Below are 21,372 nucleotides of genomic sequence, written 5' to 3'. Positions count from 1 at the left end.
TTCTCCCTCCTCTAGCTCATCTACATCTTCTCCTCCTCCGCCTGCTGTGATCTGATCCGTCACAGCCCATGACAGCGGGTCAAACAACATGGCATTTTCATCGCGCTTTTCATTCTGGGAGCAAAAGGGAAGTCTCATTTGGACTTTATTTTAACTCCGAGACTGCATGGTGTTAGAGTGTTTTAACTAACACGTGTGTCCATAGATTCCTGCGGCCTTTTACCCGTATGACACTGGAACAAGTGATCGCGTTCAATCGTAATTATAAGCACGCATTCATTAACAAGTTTGCTTTGACTTTGCACCAAATGTGTATTTGGCTGGACACTTAACCATCAAATTCAACAACAGTGTTCGTTTATAGATATTTGAACAGTCGGACATATTATTTTTGTATTCAGGGTTCTTTGTAGAGAAAATATCATCATGATGCAAAACATGAGCATGTTTTTAAACTTGCATGGAGTGTGATGGACAACAGCCATATCAGGTGTTCAGGTTTTGATCTGGTTTCTTTTTTTATATTATCATATTTAGATCAAAGAGGAGAATACTCCAGAATCTAAAAGTGTAAGTAAATACAGTGGTTATCACTATAATCACAAACACAATAAATTACCATACACTACAAAGTGACTTGATTTTAACGGATATAGTTAATAATATAACAAAGAGTGGGCCTCATTCCCCAACGGCTCTTTGGAAGAATTTTGTTGAAGAAAATGGGATTTACCGTCGTTTTTGTATCTGGGATTCTTTCTTAGACTTGGGTAAATTTACGAACCCTCGAGATCACTCCTACGTACATTATATATATATATATATATATATATATATATATATAGATATATATATAGATATATATATATATATAGATCCATATCCATATCCGTCATTCGTCTCCTAATACCCCCTCTCTTTGTTCTCTATGAGTAGCCGGAAAGTGATGGGTCACTCACCAGGGCCAAATCAGTGCCAGCTCTAGACCCAGGCCGGGGGTTATTCCGGGCAAAAAGTCCCCCAGTAGTTTCTCCCACGGAGTCGCCAGACCGGGTCAGGAGTCCCTCCCCACCGAAAACCAGACCAGCTGTAAAAGTACCGGAGCGGTTCAAAAGCCCTGAACCTACCACAAGTAAAGCAGAGCGGTTTAGAAGTCCTGAACCGGCAAAAGCTGCTCCGATCCCGCAGCCAGTTATGAACAGTAAGCGAGAGCAAAACGGCATTCAGGGCAAAAGTGTAACCAACGGGACAGCTAATGGTAATGTGAACCATCCAATCAGCAACACCAACCAGATGGATGCTACAGAAGACCAGGGTCTGACACGTAAGAAGGTAGTAAAGGTGGTGCGACGAGTTGTCAGGAAGGTCCTACCCAAAGAAGAGGATGATGCCGCTGTGACATCACAACCAGACGGAGCTCCTGAAGCAGCCAAGCCAGCTGCTGAATCGGCTAAACCAGTTCAAGCACCCACTTCAGGGACCCCCAAAGCACCCTCAACGTCAGGGTTTTCTTTCAAACACGACGTCATCAAAACAGAAGACAAAGATGACTTTTCACGAGGATTGACAAACTTCATGGTCAGAGGTAGGACGAGGGAGCCCCGCCCACGAATACGCAAGGAGGAACGTCCTGAAAAACTAGAGTTGGAAAAGAAAAATGAGAAGAAAGAGGAACAAGTTCAGCCAGAAGAGACAAAAGAAGATGTAGCACCCCCAAAGCAACAGAAATCATCAGTCATCGACAAACCTTCTAGTTCTGGTCCGGTGTTACAGGAAGTCAAATCTCCCGTCGTTGCTGTCAAGCAAACTAACCAAACATCTGAGCTCTCCAATCCAACCTCTTCCAAATCCACTCATTCCAGACCTACGTCTTTTCCAACAGTCGTTGGCTTTATTCCTCCTCCAAAGCCCTCATCTTTGGCTCCCCCGCCTGGCTTCGTTCCTGCACCCAAACCGGCTTCTGCCACAAAGATCACACCTGCAAATCCTACTTCTACCGCTCCAGTGGCACAAAAACCTTCCTCCCAACCCCCACAATCACGTTTCATCCCAGCTCCTAAACCTTCTCCAACTCCTGTGAGCCCCGACCCTTCCCGTCCCAGACCTGGTCCAACGCGTCCCTCTCCAGTCGTCATTCCCATTCAGAAACCTTCTGTCAGTCAACAAGAGGTACTGTGTCCTCGCTTGGCATGGCGAGTCATGGTGTGGAAACGGCATGGAGATTTGAAAAGCATGCTTGAAATTGAAAGTATTGTGTGTTTGACTTCACGCAACACATTTGTGTAATCCTATAGTGAAGGTACAGAAAACTGACTCTAAAGATTAGTCTGTTGAGAATAACCAAGTGAAGTTAACTGAGAGCACTGTTAGTCATTGAGAAATGGCAACGAATGCTGTGTAGGTTAGTGATGAATCGACTTGGACCATGTTCAGCTGCAGCCTTACAGTTTTGGGTCGGACTGTCATGATAGCATGCTCATGTGACTTCATTAGCTCAAACTGTATTGTGACTAACAGTAGACCAATGTAGAGCTGATTCACAGGAACTTACTGCACCTGCTGCTCCGGCTGAAAGGCCAAAGAACAACCATCTGTCTGGTTCTTTATTGCACTTTGACTTACCTGGTATTCACTCATGCTGGCCCACATATTCACTGGCTCTGTAGGGCTTTTGAAAAGACTTGTGTTGTGCAAATGTTCTTTATTTGCGAGTGTGAATGTGATTGTGCATGTTGTTTGGGGTGGACGTTAACTCTCTATCAGGAAGGTTCAGCTAATACATTTAATTCCACATGAACCCAACTGTTGCGTTGAGTTTCCTGGAGTGGTTTTGACTGATTTTGGGAACAAATGACCTCTCAGTGTATTTCAAGTTTCTGCGTAGTCACACAAGCTTTGCTTCATTGCTATCAGTGGGCTCACCGTAGTGTCAATGTGTTGCTGCTTTGACCTGTAGGAGGCGCCGCTAAGTCCCACCGAGGAGGCTCAGAGACGCCTGATGAGGATCTTCGGTGCCCCTGTAAATCACCGCTCTGTGTTTCATTGTCTTCACTTTGTCTTTGTCTTCACACACCAACACTTTTAGTTTAATGCAAAACAATGATGATCTGAAACTTTGATTGAACCTTTAAAACACAAACATTTACTTTTGGTTTGTTACCAAATAGGAATGGGTCACAACTTGTCTTATAGTCATTTATTTAAAACAAGTTTTCATGCAACTTATATCTCATGTTAGAAATCCACATTTTCCCAGTATTTTTCCCGGCGTCTGGTGGTGGTGTGCTGCTATTTCCAGATAATGACTGTAAGATATCCAGCAGCTGGTTGCTAAGTGCCATTAAATAACACAAGAAGAAGAAAAAAAACGCCATTTCTAATATGTTATCATCACTTCATGAACCGAATCCTGATCCATCTGTGATCACTTTATTTTAATGAACTCATAGCTCCACTCCGATAACCCGAAGACGATAGGTGCACTCATTAGCATTGACACGTTGGCTTTCTTTTTTTTCAATGTTTGCTTGTATCCACTGTTCCATGTTCACCTTGTCTTCTTCTTCCCTTCATTCTCTCCATGCTTCACTCACACTGCTATTGCTGGCTGTCGTTGTGTCTCTGTGGCTAAGCTGGAGCCGGCAGTCAGTGTGTCGTCTTCTGTCCAAGCCCCCCCCGCCCCCGTGGCCCCCCAGCCGCTGGGCCCCCTTCAGGTACCGCAGCCCTGCAGCCTTCCTCTGGGCCTCCTGGCAGGAATTTGCACTCGTGTGGCTTGTCGGAGTGTAAGGCCTAAAATCCTTCTAACTCCCCCCCCCCCCCCCCCCCCATTTCTTTTCTTTTTTTTTTTTTTAACATCTTTATTCGACTGACATGTAGAAGAAGATTGACATGATATGAGAATGAGTCACATCCTATGTCAGATATTTAATCAGGTTTACCAAGACCATAACCTTCGTCTCATGTCACTCTTAGTTGAGTTTTGGACGACAGAGTTAAGAAGAATCACTGACTTTAATTAGAGCCCAACCGATTATTTGGCCAGCCGATAAAATCTGCTGATATTAGCGTATGATGTGATCAGTATCGTTAATTTACTGCAGATAGTAGTATTTAATTGGAGTTTCTCTGTATCACATTTGCAGTCCTGGCTGTCACCAGCAGAGGGCGCTGTATGGATTACAACAAGCATTAGCTCTGTCTCCAGAGTGCAAAGCGCTAACGCACGTACGTGCACAGTTAATTTTCCGTTTAGTGAACATCTTGTCTTGTTAAGGCATCAGTGCAATTAATGTTTGTATCTGTCTCTGCTGATCAAGGAGAGACCGCTGTTTTTCCTTCCACCAGTATTTCCTTAAATGATTTTAGTAATAAAAGAAACTTTTATACATATTCCACTTCCTTATCATGTACAGGGAAAGATATGTTCAAAGGGAAAAAAGAAAGCATAGAATTATGTAAGTAGAGAGGCTGAAAAGAGAAGTCATCCAGCGTGGGTGGAGTTTAGTGGGTGGAGTGAGGGCAAAACAAAGCACTTCATTCGACAGTGTCAGGGTGATACTACTTAAGAGGTGAGCTTATATAACACCTTCCACTAAGAATACTGTAGGATTTGTGTTATTTGAGGTTTTAGCAGAGCAGGTTGTGAAGTTTCCCGTTTGCTTTTGTTTCTATGTTAAAACCTCTCATGTTGTCTTCTAATCAGGCTCAGAGTTTTCTGTTCGTCTCTCATTGTTTGATGAAGTTTGATTTATTCACTGAAAGGCTTCTCTGGCACCTCTTAATCTTGTTTTGGCTTTTCGGTATACGCTAACACAGCGGCATGCTGATGTTCCCGCCTCCTGAGCCTGAAGGCTGCACGAGCTTTCTCAGAGCGACACGCTGAAACGTGATAAAGTACGCCGTGCCTGATTGACGGTCGTGTGGCCTGTTTTAACCATCTGTGTCGTTTTTTTTGTGCATTAGTCTTCTCACACAAGTCTGTGAATATTCGATCTGCTGAAGTGAAACTGATTAAAAACATTAATGGGAAGACAAGTGAGTGAGAAAAATGCATTTTTTTCTGAAGATCCTTTCTCTGAGTCTGATCAGATATTTATCATACGAGTTCAAGAAATATACAAACATGTAATACAACGTCTGACATTAAAACACAGATAGACTGTACACGTTTCTTTAGAAGCACAAATTGATGCATCATCCTTAAAAAAGAAAGAAAGAAATGATTTTCTGAGTAAATTTGTTATCTGTAAAAGCAGGAGACAAAAGATTAGGGCTGTTTGTTGTTGTAATACCATAGTTTGCCACTTGGGGTCAGTATGCACCACCACACCTAACTCTACATGCTGATGAAAAACATTCAAGTGTCCCAAAACTTTTGTCATCTGGACACTTTTTCTCCTCTGATTCCTAAAAGCTGGAAACGTTTACATCATGGTCGGTGCCTCTTCATTAAAGCCCATGAGCGGATCACAACAGCTCCTTTTCTAGACTTTAATCTTTAATCAACTTGATTCTCTCTCCCAGGTTTTGTCTGCAGCGCTTTAGAATAACTTCCTTTGTCTGTTTCTGCTGTATAACTGTGAGCTCTGATTTCACCTCTCCATGCTGACCAGGGATCAGTGGAAGAGGACCCCGTGGCCCTCCTTCAGGCGTCTCATGCTGCAGATAAGCAGTCCCAGGTCTGGTCTCCTCTGTGCCTGAGTGTGGTTCACCTGCAGCTCTTCCACCCACCCCCCCCACCCTCATGCATTGTGGAGTGCTGTGTTGTGTTATCTACATTTTGCTTGATTCACTTTTAAACATGGTTTGAAACTCATTGCAGTCATTGATTAATTTAGTTGTTTTATTTGATTGGTTCACTTCTTTCTCCTGGTTGGTTAATAAAAGTGTGATCACCCCTGTCATTCTGGTTTTCTGTTGAAGCCCCCTCACTCTCCCCTAAAGCTTCTTATTTGGACGTCTGTCTGGTTTGAGTGTTTCTCATTCACAAACTTGAACACACACACACAAATTTTCACCCCTGCGGGACAACACACACTCATTTCACACTGACACAGAAGCATGCTCTGCTCAGTGAAGTGTGCGAGCTCCACTGCATGCTCATCATGCTGAGCTGTATCAGAACACAAAGAGCCGCTGTGGTTCTGAGCGCTCCTGTCATTTGTCTCGTCTGTTCCTGTAACGTCCCCTCCTCCTCCTCCTTCTGTGTCCTGCAGGTGAAGACTGAGGAGCAGATCGCAGCCGAGCAGGCCTGGTATGGATCCGAGAAAGTCTGGCTGGTACACAAAGATGGATTCTCCCTGGGTGAGATGGGACTATTCTAAACAGGAAGTTAAAGAAATGCGTCATCCGTTTTAAACCCTAACACAAACACACACACACAGACATGCCTTTTATCTTAGAAATAAACAACTTTAAACACATTTATAACTTTATTCTCACAAATTGATGAAACTCTCAGCTTGCAAATTTAGTTTTTTTTTACGACTTTATCTTGTAAAATGAAGATATTCATTGAAGATTCTTTTTCTTATAAATCGCTGTAGAGCTTCATCAAATGTCATCAATCTGCTTCTCTCATGTTTTCAAGGATCCGCACGTCTCCGATATTAGAAAAGGCTTGTTTGGTAGAATCTAAACTCTGCTGCATGTTGTCCACAAAGCTTCGATGTAAATACTAGTGAAGTATTGTCTTTTTAACGTACACATAAGCATCACTGCGTCCGTCCTCTTCTCCCTTCAGCCACCGTGGTGAAGACAGAGGCCGGCTCACTGCCCGAGGGAAAGGTGAAAATCAAACTGGAGCATGATGGGACTTTACTGGACGTGGACGAAGACGATATAGAAAAGGTGAGTTCCTGTCTGAGTCTTGATGAGGAGGAGAATGTGTCAGACTGAATCAGGTGTCGGGTGGAGGGTGAAGTATGAAGTATGACATTACCATTGAATTTCAAATCAAAAGGAGGCGAGCGGCAGCTGGCACGAAGCCTCTGTGATCAGGAGCTCTCCACCTGTCACAGCGTCTGTGTCAGAGCCTCGAGCTCAGCACAGATGGTCACTGAGGACGCTGGCAGCCACAAGGAATCATGGGAAAGGTCACAGGGGACAGCTGGGGGGTCGGTTTGTTTACCTTTGTTTACTCGGCCACAGTTTAGTTTTACTCAAACAAACAACCTTCATCCTCAGTTTAAAGCGTTATTAAACATCTGCTGTGTTCATGGATCCTTTCTTTAACATGAAATCCATCATGAATTGTCTCTTTATGAAAAATCCCGACCACCTCTCGGTCTGTCTTGCTTCACATTGTAGTTTCTTCTGATTTCCTTCCAAACGCGCCGTCTTCCTGCCAAACTGGTCGGTTTGATGCCTGTCTAATAAACACGATGCGTTCAGGTGCGTTCATGTGTTTGAAATGCTCGAACCCAGACTGTTCCTTGATGATCTTGCACTGGTGTTCAAACAAACTCTGTCTAGTTGCTTCTGCTGCCCACGTGTATCAGCTCGCCTCAAGTTCTGCTTCCTTCGTCTTCCGTCGTTAATCTGTCTCGTCCAGGAAGCTCTTCTTCTCTCCACATCCAGAGAACCTGATCAAAAGAGATGAATCACAGAGGGGTAGAGGTAATGTCGTGTTAGAAATGAGTATGTCTGATTAGTTGGCTCTGATGACGTGTCACTCATATCAGCTTTTATTTTTATGTCAGTTCAGCCCGACACCACAAGAACTCCTCGTCCACAGGTCGTCTGCTGCGAGCTGAATGTTAAACATCCTCCTCTTGGTGTCTCCGTGCAGGCTAACCCTCCGTCGTACGACCGCTCTGAGGACCTGGCCTCTCTGCTCTACCTGAACGAATCCAGTGTGATGCACTGTCTGAGGCAGCGCTACGGAGGAAACCTCATCCACAGCTACGCCGGGCCCAACATGGTGGTCATCAACCCCCTCAGCATGCCCTCCATGTACTCTGAGAAGGTACGCTTTCCAGTCGAAAGCAGTGCTGAGGTTGATTTGAAATGTCCAGGGTGATTCAGGATGGGAAGAAAGCTGAGTCTGAAATGGCTTTATATTCAGATGCTACTTTTCTGTTTCTGTATCCCCCCCCCTCGCCCCCCCCCCCCCCCTCGCCCTCAGGTCATGCACATGTTCAAAGGCTGTCGGCGTGAGGACTCGGCTCCCCACATCTACTCCGTGGCTCAGTCAGCCTACAGGAACCTGCTCACCACCCGTCAGGATCAATCCATCGTGCTGCTGGGAAAGTCTGGCAGCGGTAAAACCACCAACTGCCAGCACCTGGTCCAGTACCTGGTCTCCATCGCCGGGAGCACGGGCAAAATCTTCTCTGGTGAGTCTGAGAAAAACACAAAACACACAGAGAGAGAGAGAGAGGGGCAGCTCGCAGGCTGTGGGAGAGCTGACATTTTACAGGACTTTATTATGATGCCTTATAGCTGGTCACATAAAGGACAAACAAATTAATCTCTGTGGGTGTTGCACGTCCTCGACGCGCATGTTATGGGTAAATAAATAAGGCACGATCCTATGAATTCACCCGTTATAACTGAATAGTCTTACTATTCCCAGGTGATTCGGAGCTCACGATAAAATCATCTAACACCCAGACGAAGAGAAATGGTCCAACTGACCGCAGCCAGGATTTACTGCCTAAAAATATCCGTCCCGTAGGATAATTAGGTACCAGTACAACCCCTTCACAGCTACTCCCCTCTACTGTCGATGCTCGGTGGTACGAGGTGTGGAAAAATCAGTATTCTGTGTGCAGCAGTGCGGTCAGTCTCAACTTACCCTCCGAGGGTCACGGGGCGTCGTGAAGAAACCCAATCAAGAAAAAGTGTTTTCGGATGATTTATGACATTTTATTGAAAATTCAAAAAAGGATTAAAAATTCGACAAAAGTTTAAAGAAATCCCCAATACAAAACCAAATCAGTGAAAAAAATACAAGAAGAAAAATCAAGCCAAAGAAAAATTCAAAAGATCAAACCCAGTGGCAAAGCACTCCGGGGTTTTCAAAAAGTTCGGTCTCAGAGACTAAGTCCCTAAAAAGGGAAATTTTGTTCAGAGCGACGTGGAGTCAGTCAGCAAAAGCCAAAAAAACTCCTGATCAACATTTTCAAAGCATTTTTATAGCCAATCAGTCTCTTTGTCTCGAACCTTTGGAAATCTCCTAAGTGAGGATGTTTGTGTGTGTGTGCATTTGTGTGTGCATGTACGTGCGTGTGTTTGGGGGGGGGGGGGGGTGTGTGTGTGTGTGTGTGTGTGTGTGTGTGTGTGTGTGTGTGTGTGTGTGTGTGTGTGTGTGTGTGTGTGTGTGTGTGTGTGTGTGTGTGTGTGTGTGTGTGTGCGTTTGCGTGTGCATGTACGTGCGTGTGTTTGGGTGTGTGTGTGTGTTTGGGTGCATTCGGGTGCATTCAGAGTTCACTGATGTCACCTTCAGATCGCATAGGCTTGTGCTGCAGATGCATCTGCTTCTGCGCTGCGGTCACATTCACACCTTGATGCCACCTCGAGGTTACATCTAAGCATCCTCTCACCCAGAAGTCACCACAAGTTCACTCATGAACCTCTTCGCTTTTCGTAAGTTCAAACCAGTACAAACATCTAAAAACCACATGCTATCATAAGTGTGTGCATGGTTCATCGCTGTATACGGTTTACTAAAACATTGTCAGGGTTACATCATCACTTAGAACAAAAGAAAAAAAAAAAAAAGACAATGCTTGCAAGAATATGAGATTACGTATGAGCAAACAAAAGCAGTTATGATTATATGATAGGTTGAAAAGGATTAAATGATTATCAAAAAACAGAAATTGCAAAACAAATTCACCAAATTGCACAATCTTTTCCAGCATTTTCAACAGGGTCAATGGTAAGCTTGTTTATTGTAGATAAATCTACAGATTGAAGGTATATCCATTAATGATGATTGTAAGGGTTAGTCTGTTTTTTACCTGGGTTTGTTTTCTAAAACCTGAACCAGCCAATATGTCTGTTGACAAAAACAGTGAGAGCAAGATGTTTTTGGATCTGGTGTTGGATTGTGTTTTATCAGGTGACCCACATCTATAGCAGCTGCTTCAGTTAGCATCGTTTTGTCTCTCTCGTGCTGCGGTTTGTCACCTCGTCTGTCTTTTTTTTTTTCTTTGTCTTCTTCTTGAACGACCCAGCTGAGAAGTGGCAGGCCGTCTACACCATCCTGGAAGCTTTCGGAAACAGCTCCACATCCTTGAACTCCAACGCCAGCCGCTTCTCCCACGTGGTGTCGCTCGACTTTGACCAGGCGGGGCAGGTGGCGTCCGCCTCCATCCAGGTAAAACACCCCGTCAGTGTGCATCACAGCTGGAACAGAAAACAAGAGTTTTACAGGCAGAAGGTTCACACCAGCTGACTGGTTTCTCCTCCTGCTCAGACGATGCTGCTGGAGAAGCTGAGGGTGAGCAGACGACCCGAGGCCGAGTCCACCTTCAACGTTTTTTACTACATGATGGCCGGAGCCGACAGCAGCCTCAGGTGACTCCTGCCTTTATATCAACAACATACAGGAAGTCAACTTCCTGCTTTCATTGAGGAGAAATCCTGCTGTGTTCTGTCTGTATCTGATTAAAAGGAGTCAGTAAAATAGCGGGGGGAAATCGCGCTCAAGCACCTGACTTTTCCCTCCTCTTCCTCTTCTCCTCTCTGACAGGACCGAGCTGCACTTCAACCACCTGGCTGAGAACAGCGCTTTTGGGATCCTCCCCCAGTCCAAGGTAATGACAGCATGAAATTAGATTTTGAACGGATCTCGTTTTGTATGTTTCATGTGACACTTTAGGAGTCACCAGCAAAATGTTCACACAGACTCTGCTCTTGTCTTCTTATCTTTAAGTCTGATACTGATATTAAGAACAACAACAGACGCTCTGACATGAAGCCCACGGTGTCAGGTTTCACTTTTCACACGAGGAGAGGGAGGAATATTTGACTCAGAGCCAATCAAACAGCTGACAGAGAGGATATAACCTGACGGGTCAAAGTCACAGAGAAGTGTACGGTCAGGGAGAGACGAGTCCTTCCGATGACACGGCACAAACAAAATGTCAGACAGAACAGCGAGACAGCTTCTCTGAGTCCAAACGTATTTACACCAAACAACGAAAAGAACTTCAAATATGGAGGGCAGTGTTTTCTTTCCCTCTTTACACTTTCTGCTCTCCTTCACTAACATGTGAAAGTTGGTCTTTTGAGCTTCATTGAAAATGTAAATGAGCAGTGGTAATGGTAACACTGGTGTTTTGACTTTATTTCTTTCCTGCTGCATCCATCCAGAGACCCTGAAAACCAGCAGACGGACAGATCTGCTGCATTCATTCAATCAATAAGAGTTTGAGTCATTGCTTTCTTCTTTGGATCAGTGGAGTCTCAACCTCTTTCTCTCTTACAGCCGGAGGACAAACAGCGTTCCTCTCAGCAGTTCACGAAGCTGCAGGCGGCCATGAAGGTGCTCGGCATCTCTGCAGAGGAGCAGAAGGCTCTGTGGCTCATCCTGGGGGCCGTTTACCACCTGGGGGCCGCAGGGGCCACCAAAGGTAGGACCACAGACTCCTCTTTGGATTCTCCTCTGTTGATGATGTCAGGATGAGAGGGAGGTTTACTTGAGATACGTATGCACCTGGGCCCTGGTTAGGTGAGCGATTCAGAGGCGTACACACAGACTGTAGTCATCAGGGTCAGACTCGGACCTGCGGCTCCTTCCCCGCATGCCGTTTGGAGCTGACGTGTCTTCTTAGTTCTTTGTTTCCTCACCTTACCTCTCCTTCTCGGGACCGTCAGTTTAGTTTATTTGATTCCTCGTATCGCTCCTCTCTCCTTCTAAGCATCGCCTCATTACTCCAACATAAATGGACCCTCTCAGATCACCATAAAACTAAACTGAATCAAATGCAAAGGATCTTAAAATCTGCCTGTAGTTTCACACAGTGCCACTAGGTGTCAGGCTGCACACACTGTCGGTAGGCACACTGCAACAAGAAGAAGGACAACAGAGCTCGCCCGAAAGATGCTGCGATGACATCGAGAGACGGTCCTCTGAAACCAAGATTACAAAGTCTTCATTCAGTTTTAAAAGATAATTAAATGTGTCTGATTTCTTTCAGTTCATCGTCATCACAGTCTGCTGAACGTTGCTCAGATACATCAATGAGCTACATCCTTCCACATATCCTCTTATTTCACAGCCTTTTATCACACTGGCTCATTGTTCCAATAAAAGGTCAAAACACGGTTACTGTGCAGGATTCTAACGAGGGTTTCTTCCATGCTTTCACTAAATATACAAACGAAACAAAATAAAGAGAATAAAGAGGACATATTATCCCCTTTATTACCTTTTCAGACAGTCCTGCTGTGCTCTAAATGAGACATCTTTGCTTTGGTTTAAATATAACATGAATCAAGCAGCAGGGGAGGTTTGTGACCCTGTAGAAACCAGCTCTCTCAGAACGCGCCGTTTAAGTGTGTGTGTCTCTTTAAATGCAATGAAAAAAAATGTGTCCCCTCTCTCATTTTTAATCAAAATAATTTTGAGTAGGATTTTTGTCATCATCGAGCAGCCCTGATATACGTTATTTTCAAATGTTATCGGCCTCATGAACTGGAAATAGTCAGTATCGACCCTGAGAGCATTAAAGGTTGTCATCTGTAAAAACCACCACAAACAGTGTCCCAGCTATCAGACGAAAAAACGTGAACAATTGATGCTGCGGACAAGAAAGTACAGATTTAATTTAATTGTTTTTCTGCTGTAACATCGAACGAATCAATCTGTCAAGTCATGTCCCGAAACTTGTTCAGACTGTCCAAATTCTCCAACTTGAGCTGCGCTTCCCAGTGAGCCAGCAGCGATTACTCTGCCACTCCAGTAACGATTGGACAGTGAACAAACATTCAGCCACCTCGCTGTTGTTTCAGCGCTTGCAGGAAAATAGTAGTTCCAATTTGTAGTCCAAGCACAGTGTGGTCAACATGACAACAGTCTTGGAACAAAAGCAATCTTTGAGTTTGAAAGGAACAACATGGTTAGATTTGAGAAAGTCTGCACTTGCAGGAGGTTTTGTTCCTTTTGTTCCTCTGTGGTTAAACCCTGCCGGAGTTCATTTAACCCTTTCCTCCTTTAAAAGCAGGCTGCTGTGACCATCCTCCTCAGCATGCTGCTGGGCCGCATGTCCCTGTTGTTTAATGCTAATGTTTGTGTTTACTGATGGACCTGATGAACTGTTCTCTCTAACCTCTTGTCTTTACTTGCATGTTTGCATGCTGCGCCTATCAAACGCAGACGGAGATGAAGGTAATGGAAACACAAGTTGTTTGTTTTTCACCTTAAAAAACTTTCCTTCACACCTTCCCTTGTTTGCTTCTTTTTCCACTTACGGCCTTTATCGTTCCTTCCAGGTGTTTGCTCATTAGCATTTTTATTGTTTCTCCTCCTCCTCTTCTCTTCATCCCGTTTTGCTCGTGTTGTTTTGTCCCTGCTCCCCGTCTCGCCCGATTCTGTTCCCTGAGACGAAAATCACAGGGATCACACCTTCATTGTTCCTTTCAAAGCGCTCTCTGTGATTTCTCCCCATGTCGGCCACGTTCAGCTCCACACAGCTACACAACAACAACAACACACTGTGCAAAGCAAAGTGTTCACTTTCACTCCTCTTTTTCGAGTTGTGACTTTCCACCACAGAACTTGTATTTCCCTCAAGTTGCGCTTTTGGCAGCAGCTCTTGTTGGTTTTCTGGCTCTGTGTCTGAGCTCTGTGATTGGCTCGCACTCGGGCTTTGAATCGCCTCCAGACTAAATGAAGAGACGCGCACAGATTCATGCAAACACAATTACTGAGAGGAGGGATGTGATCACCAATGATTGGCTGCCTTAATCGTCATTATGAATGTTTATTATCTGTAATTATTTGTTTTGGAAAATTCTGTCTTTTCTTCAGATTCTGAATCTTGACACCTTATCTGTCAGATTTCACACAACTCCTACCGTCATCTTACACAGAAATATCTACATTTAGCAAAATAGAGAAAATATCTTCTGAAACTCAGAGCTGCCATTTGTTTGAACTCTCCTGAGTCTCTTTTGCCTTCCTTATCTTTTCATCTTCTTTACATGACACTTTCATAATCTTGTTGCCTCAGATTCTTTGTGTTAAAAGCATGTTTTTTTTGTTGTGGTTTCTCAGCGGGTCGTCGTCAGTTTGCGCGTCACGAATGGGCTCAGAAGGCGGCTTACCTGCTGGGCTGCACCTTAGAGGAGCTGTCGTCCTCCATCTTTAAACACAAGGCCAAAGGCCTGCAGCACTCCACCTCCTTCAGAGGAGGGGCGGACGAGGCCGGACAAGGGGATGGCTCCGGTAAGAACTGCAGGCGTGTTAAATCATTTGACGTTCTTTCCCTGAAACAGGAAGTTGTTCTTGAAAACAAGGAAGGTCCAGTCTAAACTAATAACTTCAATCCTGAAATGTCCTGAACAAACACTGAGACTGTAACCCAAAAATGTAAAAGAAGCCCATTAAAAGTTTTCAGACAAACTTTGGAGGTCATTACCCCAAAAGAATGACAGGATTGTTTGTCATCCTCTGGTGGTTTGTTTCCATGCCAGCGTTTCTTTTCGCTGATTTCTTGCATCTTGTCCTCGTCATCTCACAGGCTCAAAAGTCACAGCTCTGGAGTGTTTGGAGGCCATGGCATCTGGACTGTACTCGGAGCTCTTCACTCTCGTCATCTCCCTCATTAACAGGTCAGAGCTCAATTATTGTGGACTGTGGCTTCAGTTGTCTGAAAAGAGAATTCAAATCATAGTTAGCAGGCCACATCACGATATGTCACCACTATATACATTACAATTGAGTGTCACGATATTCACCCTTAACATCCTTTTTTTTCTGAAAACATAAAAAAGAAAAAAAAGTTTACATAAAACTATTGGTAAACCGTCTAAGACAGTAAAATCGCTAACAAGTTTAAAAGTCACTCATTCTCCTCGTTCCCAACGCATTAACCCCTCTATTTCAGCCCTGCTCAGAACAAGCTGTTTCTGTGTCTGTAGCTTTAAATATGTAAATGAGCCGTGTCTGACCACGCCCCCTCCCTGGAAGGACTCGGGTGGGTGGGTGCTTTCTCGCTGCATATTGTTTACGGTGAGAAGGCAGATTCAGAGGGCAGAACAAACACCTAGCTGTGGGAGTGTCACCCACCTGGGGGAGGGGCTACTGCCCTTTGTGATGTCATGAAGGGGAAATCTCCAAACGGCCTGGCAGAAGACTGAGAGGATGGACTTTTCTAATTATTGGGGGGTTTGTAGACAGACGAGAGACACATGTTAGAGTTAGAGAAATATGGTTACGTGGATTTTATTTAATGTGAGCTTTAGAGGCGTTTAATGCTGGAGTCACATATAAATGCATGTACACGTCAGCTCAAACTTCCTGCAGTTCACACACTTTATTTACTGTTCAACTTCTTCTAACTTCACTCATTTTCTCAGATCTTTTAAACAGTGTTCATACTTTTCCCACCAATAATTCTCCTTCAGCTGCAGAGGCTCCGATTCAAACCACACAAGTGAAATCAGAAGTTCTGCGTGTGTATAGATTCTCCTTTTAGGGACAGTCTTCAAAAGAAACTCAGCCTGGAGGAGTGCATTGTGTTGTGTAGTAATGGAACATTAATAAGGCTTTTGTGTAATACGTTTTGTGTTTGATTTTTCACACAGTCTGCAGCTCTCTATTGTTGTTTCTTCCTGTAGAAGCTTTTATTCAATTAGTCTTGGCAGTGCTGCTCAGATGACTGTGAAATCAATGTGTTGTTTTATTTGTTTGCTGTTCATCTCTTATGCAGCAGATTTGTTTCTCTGCCTTTGTTTCAGTATGTTTCACTGCAGCATTCTTGTTTTGCTTGCACACACGGTGTTACTCACACTAAACAAGATTTTAGTGGAAAGTCACATTTTCATGTTGGTGGACTTTGAACAGTGTTTTCTAAAAATGCAAGATTGTCCTACAATAATCCGAACCTTCAGTCATTTGTGGTGTGACTTCTACTTATAAAGACAGGAAGGAAGGAAGGAAGCCAGGAGAGAAAGAAAGAAACAAGGAAAGAGAAGGGAATGAGGAGAAAAAAAGTCAAGGGGGAGAAAGAAAAGGAAAACAATTCACCCAGGACACTCCTGTCCTTTTATCCGAGTAAACGGATCGAGCCTCATTAAACCCTCCGTCACTGACTCTTCGTCGTGTTTGTCTCCCATCAGAGCTCTGAAGTCCAGTCAGCACTCGCTCTGCTCCTTGCTCATCGTGGACACGCCGGGTTTCCAGAACCCTCGTCTGGCTCAGCAGCAGCGAGGAGCCACCTTCGAGGAGCTCTGTCACAACTACACCCAGGAGAGGCTGCAGACGCTGTTCCACGAGCGCACCTTCGTCAAAGAGCTCGACCGATACAAGGAGGTGCTGAGGCCCCCACCACACCACACACACCAGCACGTATTTGTCTCTGTGACAGAAAACCTCTTCAGTTCATTTGCTTCCTTTTCAGGGGACTGTTCACGCTGACAGTTTTGGTTTTAGATTTCTTTTTTCGCCAATAAATACAGTGAAGATCAGTGGAAATGAGATGGTGCTCAAAGTGTTGAAAACTTACATAAACTTACTTATTATAGGTGTTGCCTTTTTCGCTGCAGTTTGTAAACACAACATTCAAACTAAGCCCCTCCTCCTAAGTTCACCGCCACCAGAAGCGCTCTCTCACTGCAGGACGTAGTTTATACGTTTACTGACTGTAGCTACACAGCAAGCTAACGCACTCTAGCACAAGCTAACCGCCGGTGTTTGTCACCTGCCTGTCGGACAGAAAGCAGAGCAGCTGTGACGAAGCTTACACCAGGTTCACCCTGGTGTTTGGAACGAGCTTTTTCCACGTGGTCTTTCCCCTCACTATGATTATATAGTCTCTTCTTTGCTGCTACGTCGACGTCCGTCATATTCGCCTGTTTGAACAGTATCACTGAAATGTATCCACTCTGTCATTGGCTCGTTGAAATATCCCGATTCATCCAACCAACCAAAACACAGCAGAGCATCAAGATACCGCTAGGGGACGAGGGCTGGTATTTCCCACGATACGATACACATGGTGATATACGTTGATTTTGGATAATGACTTTTGTTCTTTGTTGTTGAGAGTAAAAACATAAGGAACTTAAAACACTTCAATTCAGGTCCTCAGAGATCTTAGATCCGAAATACATAAAAATATCTGGATCCCAAATCTGTATCTGCTGGTGTGATTGTGAAGGTCAACTGTCTTTTCACACTGTCATCAAAGCTTTTCAGCCGTACCGATTTTTTTTATTGCTTTTTACGTAATGATATATCGGCATATTGATTATTGGAGCTCTGCAGACACAGTCACCACCACACATGTATGGAGGCCCTGAAGTGAAGATTGAGCAGCACCATATCTTCCAGAAAAAAGCTACTGACTCTGCCTCTAAAGTTTATTGAAGGAACTTCAACACTTTTAACACTTCGTATTTAATCCAGTAAACTTACTGGATTCCACGTGCGTCTGTTTGTTTGGCTGACAGAAATCTAAAACACCAGGGAGATCAATTCAAACCCCTTTATGCATCGAGTGGTCATGTTTTAAACAGGAAGTAGAGCTTCATGTTTGCATGAAAATCTCTAATACATATTTAGCATCTTTTCAAACTCATGGTGCAAAAACCAATCCTTCCTCCCTGAGCAGTGATTACAGCACTTCCTGGAGATGACTGAACTCAATGATAATGAGGAGTAAATTCACAGTTTACAAACAACCCAATCTCTCATTGTGTATCATGTTGATGATTATCTCTGATGATTCTCCCGTAGGTTACTAACCTCAGCCTTTATCCCTCCTGTGTAGGAAAACATAGAGCTTGCTTTAGATGACATAGAGTCCAGTCCGTCTGTGTCTGTCGCAGCTATAGACCAAGCCTCCACTCAAGCTCTGGTAAGAAACTCCACTCTCCGTCTCTGTTTTCAGCTGTGTGTGTGTGTGTGTGTGTGTGTGTGTGTGTTTCAGCTGCCCCCTGAACGATCCACGTGTGACGTCTGAAGGTTGTGTTTGTGCTGAAGAGTTGACCTGTTCAGATCCACATGAAGCCTAAACAAAATGCTCCATGAGCTGCAGTCCTACACTCACTGTATTTAGTGTCAGTTCATCAGGAGCAGGATTGTGGAGTCCACTCACAGAAATGATGAAGATGAAGTGTGCTTTGTAAAGTCAAAGAGTCTTGTAATAAAGCCAGTTTAGCTCATTCTTTTTATAAAGCGGGGTTTCCGAGCCCGATCCCCAGGGGGCGCTAGAGGGTTGCAGGAACTAGAAGGGATGGGGGGTAAAACAAATGAAAAAAGTCAACTAATAACTGCTGTCACTAATTATGATTGTTTATATGGAAATGATGAAAGATGAGGTTTCTTTTTGGGACTTTTTGCCTTTTATTAGAGATGACAGCTAAAGAGAGACAGACAGGAGGTTGAAATTAACACATTCAGATAAAGTCTGAAAAAAAGGAATAGTGGATAGAGTCAGAAATCAAAAAGAGAGAGAGAGAGAGGATCCTGTTCATTTTGGAGGACTTCTGTACATGGGGCTCACGCACTGACCGCCCCACTCGCTGATCTGTTTTTATTTTAGAGTCTCTGCTGTCCTTTGATTTGGGTGCGGGGTGTCAGGTCACACATAATGCTTTATCATGAAGTCCACTGCAGGTCAAACATGCAAACAATAACAAGCTCTTGTTTTGTTGAACACACTCCTTTAACTGTTCACTCACCAGCTGTTTGCTGTTTCAAACTCGCGTTGTGTCTTTATATTCACTTTTGGATGCAAACTGGCTTAATGATCTTCTTCACGCTCTGCCAGCTCTCCGTCCTGTTTGTTTGGCTCAGCAGGATTCTGGCTCATTTCTTTCTACAATTCGCTCCGTTCCCTTTTGGAATTTGTCCCACATCAGACATTTTTATTGGCATCAAGTTCCTCTGATTTGTTGTCCTCGAGTTGACAGTAATAATCTCATTCTCTATTCTTATTGGCTGAAACTTTAAAAAAAGCCTGTTCGATTAAGAACATGGCCTCTGCAGCTTTGAGTGGCATTTACATTTTTACCAAATTCAACCAACACATCTCACTTCATTCAATATGGACGGATGAGATAAATCAGAAGACTAATTCAAGTGTGTGGAATTTCCCCGTCAGCAGCGTCTCTGGTTTGAGAGAAAAGGCTCTAACCTCCTTTCACGATTGAAAGCGTCTCATAAAAGAGGTGCATCTCCTCATTAAGAGAGTCTGCTCAACTTTCACAGTCCCATTGGATGTCTCTGAATAGACTCATTAAAGAAGAGAGAGGCAGAGATTCACACTTTGGGATCTGAGGCTCGCCGAGGAGTCACGTCGAAGCTTCTAAAGCTTTTCAATCAAAGTTTGTTGTTTCTGAAGGACTTCTTTTTAAATAGTCTGTAAACATTTCAGACCTCCTCACAACACGCTCAGGGTGTAGACGTTAGAGCTGTGTCTGATCAAAAAGACAAAAATATAACTATTAGAAAAGGACGTTAAAAAAAAAAAGAGAAGGCAGGTGTTTGTGTCCAGTTTTCTTTGACGAAATTGAGGACAAAATATTCTGTGCAGAAACGGGCAAAATGTTTCTGAACACTCCAGAACACGTTTGCATTGTAGACATTTTTTTTTGTTTTTTTGTCCTCCTGCTGTTTTACATTTGTTCCTTAGTCTGCACAGTTCCTGCATGTCGCCTGATGATGGATGAATGATACATAAAGCTTCATTTGAAGAAGAGGGATCGAGTGTTTTCTAATGTTTGCATTTGTTCCTTCGTGCCTCAGGTTCGTACTCTGGCGCGGACGGATGAGGCGCGGGGTCTTCTGTGGCTGATGGAGGAGGAGGCGGTTCAGCCTGGAGGTTCAGAGGAGACCATGCTGGAGAGACTCTTCAGCTACTACGGCTCTGCCCAGGGAGACGACAAAGGTCAGAGAGCAGCTCGCCTGTCCCGCTTTTTCTTTGAGTCTTTCATCCATGAACCATCGACGGTATAAAACACGGACGTCGTCTCAGCCACGACAGCTTTTGACAATAATGAAAAGATGGACCACTATGGAAGTTTCCCAAAGATGAATGATTGATTCCAAAGTTTTAAGAATAAAAAGGAACGTATTCTCTCTGAAACAGAAACCGGACTGATCATCCTCCTGACATGTTTGTGTTTCAGGAGCCAATCTGCTGCTGCGAGGAGAGAAGCCCCTCCTCTTCCTGCTGGGTCACAGCCACGGGACGGACTGGGTGGAGTACAACACCCAGGGCTGGCTGAGCCACGCCAAGAACAACCCTGCAGCCCAGAACGCTGCCATGCTGCTGCAGGACTCCCAGAAGTACGGAGCGCTGAAAGAAATCCGTTTTTATGAAAAAAAATTTAGCTGCAAAAAAAAAAAAAAAAAGTAACACAAGGGATCCAAACATAAAAACGAATTAATCCGCAGGCCAGCATGTTGGTCTTTACTCTGATTCGCTCCCTTGTTTTGTTGAATCAATCGCCGCCTGATAATTGATCATTTGAACCCTGTCCTTTTTTTCTACAGGAAGAACATCAGCGGGCTGTTCATGGGCCGGGCCAGCGGCGCCACGGTGCTGTCAGGCTCCATCGCCGGGCTGGAGGGAAGCTCCCAGCTCGCCCTGAGACGAGCCACCAGCATGAGGAAGACCTTCACCACGGGCGTGGCTGCAGTGAAGAAGAGGAGTCTGTGCATTCAGGTCAAGCTACAAGTGGTGAGTGGAGATGTTTTTTTTATTCCTAGAAATCAACACCAGTCAGGTTTAGAGCATGATGGAAGGAACGAGAAGTTGTTGTTAAAGTAGACATGTTTTTTTATTTTTTATTTTTTATTTTATTTTATTATTTCGTGCAAAAGCGTGAAAAATTGATGACAGAAACATGCTGAAAGGGTTCAGACGATAGAAAACGGGTTAAACCAGTCATCTGATCATCCTCTCTCTCTGTGTGTGTTCAGGACGCTCTGATCGACATGGTGCGTCGCTCCAGGGTTCACTTCGTCCACTGTCTGTTACCCAAAGCCGAGGCGGTGGGTGGAGGAGGCGAGCCCCGCGTCACCCACGGAGAGAGCTCCGACTCCGGCCTCATGACTCTGGACGTGGATCTGCTGAGAGCTCAGCTCAGAGGGTCCAAACTGCTGGACGCCCTGCGGATCTACAGACAAGGTGAGGAAGAAGTGAAGGTGTTTGACCTTGGCTTTAATGTCTGAACAGAAGTTGATGTTGG

The 21,372-nt window shown here is 44.4% G+C and overlaps 1 protein-coding gene across 7 annotated transcripts in view; it reads left to right on the top strand.

Annotated features, from left to right (window-relative positions):
- The window catches only part of myo18ab (myosin XVIIIA b), a 96,925-nt gene that overhangs the window by 24,166 nt on the left and 51,387 nt on the right, over positions 1-21,372 (top strand). For 2 of the 7 annotated variants that reach the window (XM_079354716.1, XM_079354712.1), the window contains exons 2-22: positions 16-127; positions 538-570; positions 937-2,169; positions 2,957-3,019; positions 5,613-5,678; positions 6,216-6,303; positions 6,743-6,849; positions 7,790-7,966; positions 8,126-8,336; positions 10,182-10,324; positions 10,424-10,524; positions 10,700-10,763; positions 11,438-11,582; positions 14,228-14,398; positions 14,694-14,784; positions 16,294-16,486; positions 17,946-18,032; positions 19,925-20,066; positions 20,308-20,467; positions 20,675-20,861; positions 21,104-21,311. In XM_079354716.1, coding sequence (XP_079210842.1) covers positions 89-127; positions 538-570; positions 937-2,169; positions 2,957-3,019; positions 5,613-5,678; positions 6,216-6,303; positions 6,743-6,849; positions 7,790-7,966; positions 8,126-8,336; positions 10,182-10,324; positions 10,424-10,524; positions 10,700-10,763; positions 11,438-11,582; positions 14,228-14,398; positions 14,694-14,784; positions 16,294-16,486; positions 17,946-18,032; positions 19,925-20,066; positions 20,308-20,467; positions 20,675-20,861; positions 21,104-21,311 — 3,709 coding nt within the window. In that variant the 5' untranslated portion in view covers positions 16-88. Of the gene's footprint in view, positions 1-15; positions 128-537; positions 571-936; positions 2,170-2,956; positions 3,020-5,612; positions 5,679-6,215; positions 6,304-6,742; positions 6,850-7,789; positions 7,967-8,125; positions 8,337-10,181; positions 10,325-10,423; positions 10,525-10,699; positions 10,764-11,437; positions 11,583-13,327; positions 13,340-14,227; positions 14,399-14,693; positions 14,785-16,293; positions 16,487-17,945; positions 18,033-19,924; positions 20,067-20,307; positions 20,468-20,674; positions 20,862-21,103; positions 21,312-21,372 lie in introns of all 7 variants that reach the window. The other 5 variants (XM_079354717.1, XM_079354714.1, XM_079354715.1 and 2 more) reach the window with 3 other exon arrangements.

This window comes from Symphodus melops (genome assembly GCF_947650265.1).
Source record: "Symphodus melops genome assembly, chromosome: 10".
Classification (NCBI taxonomy): domain Eukaryota; kingdom Metazoa; phylum Chordata; class Actinopteri; order Labriformes; family Labridae; genus Symphodus; species Symphodus melops.
This window is presented reverse-complemented; position numbering and strand designations above follow the sequence as displayed.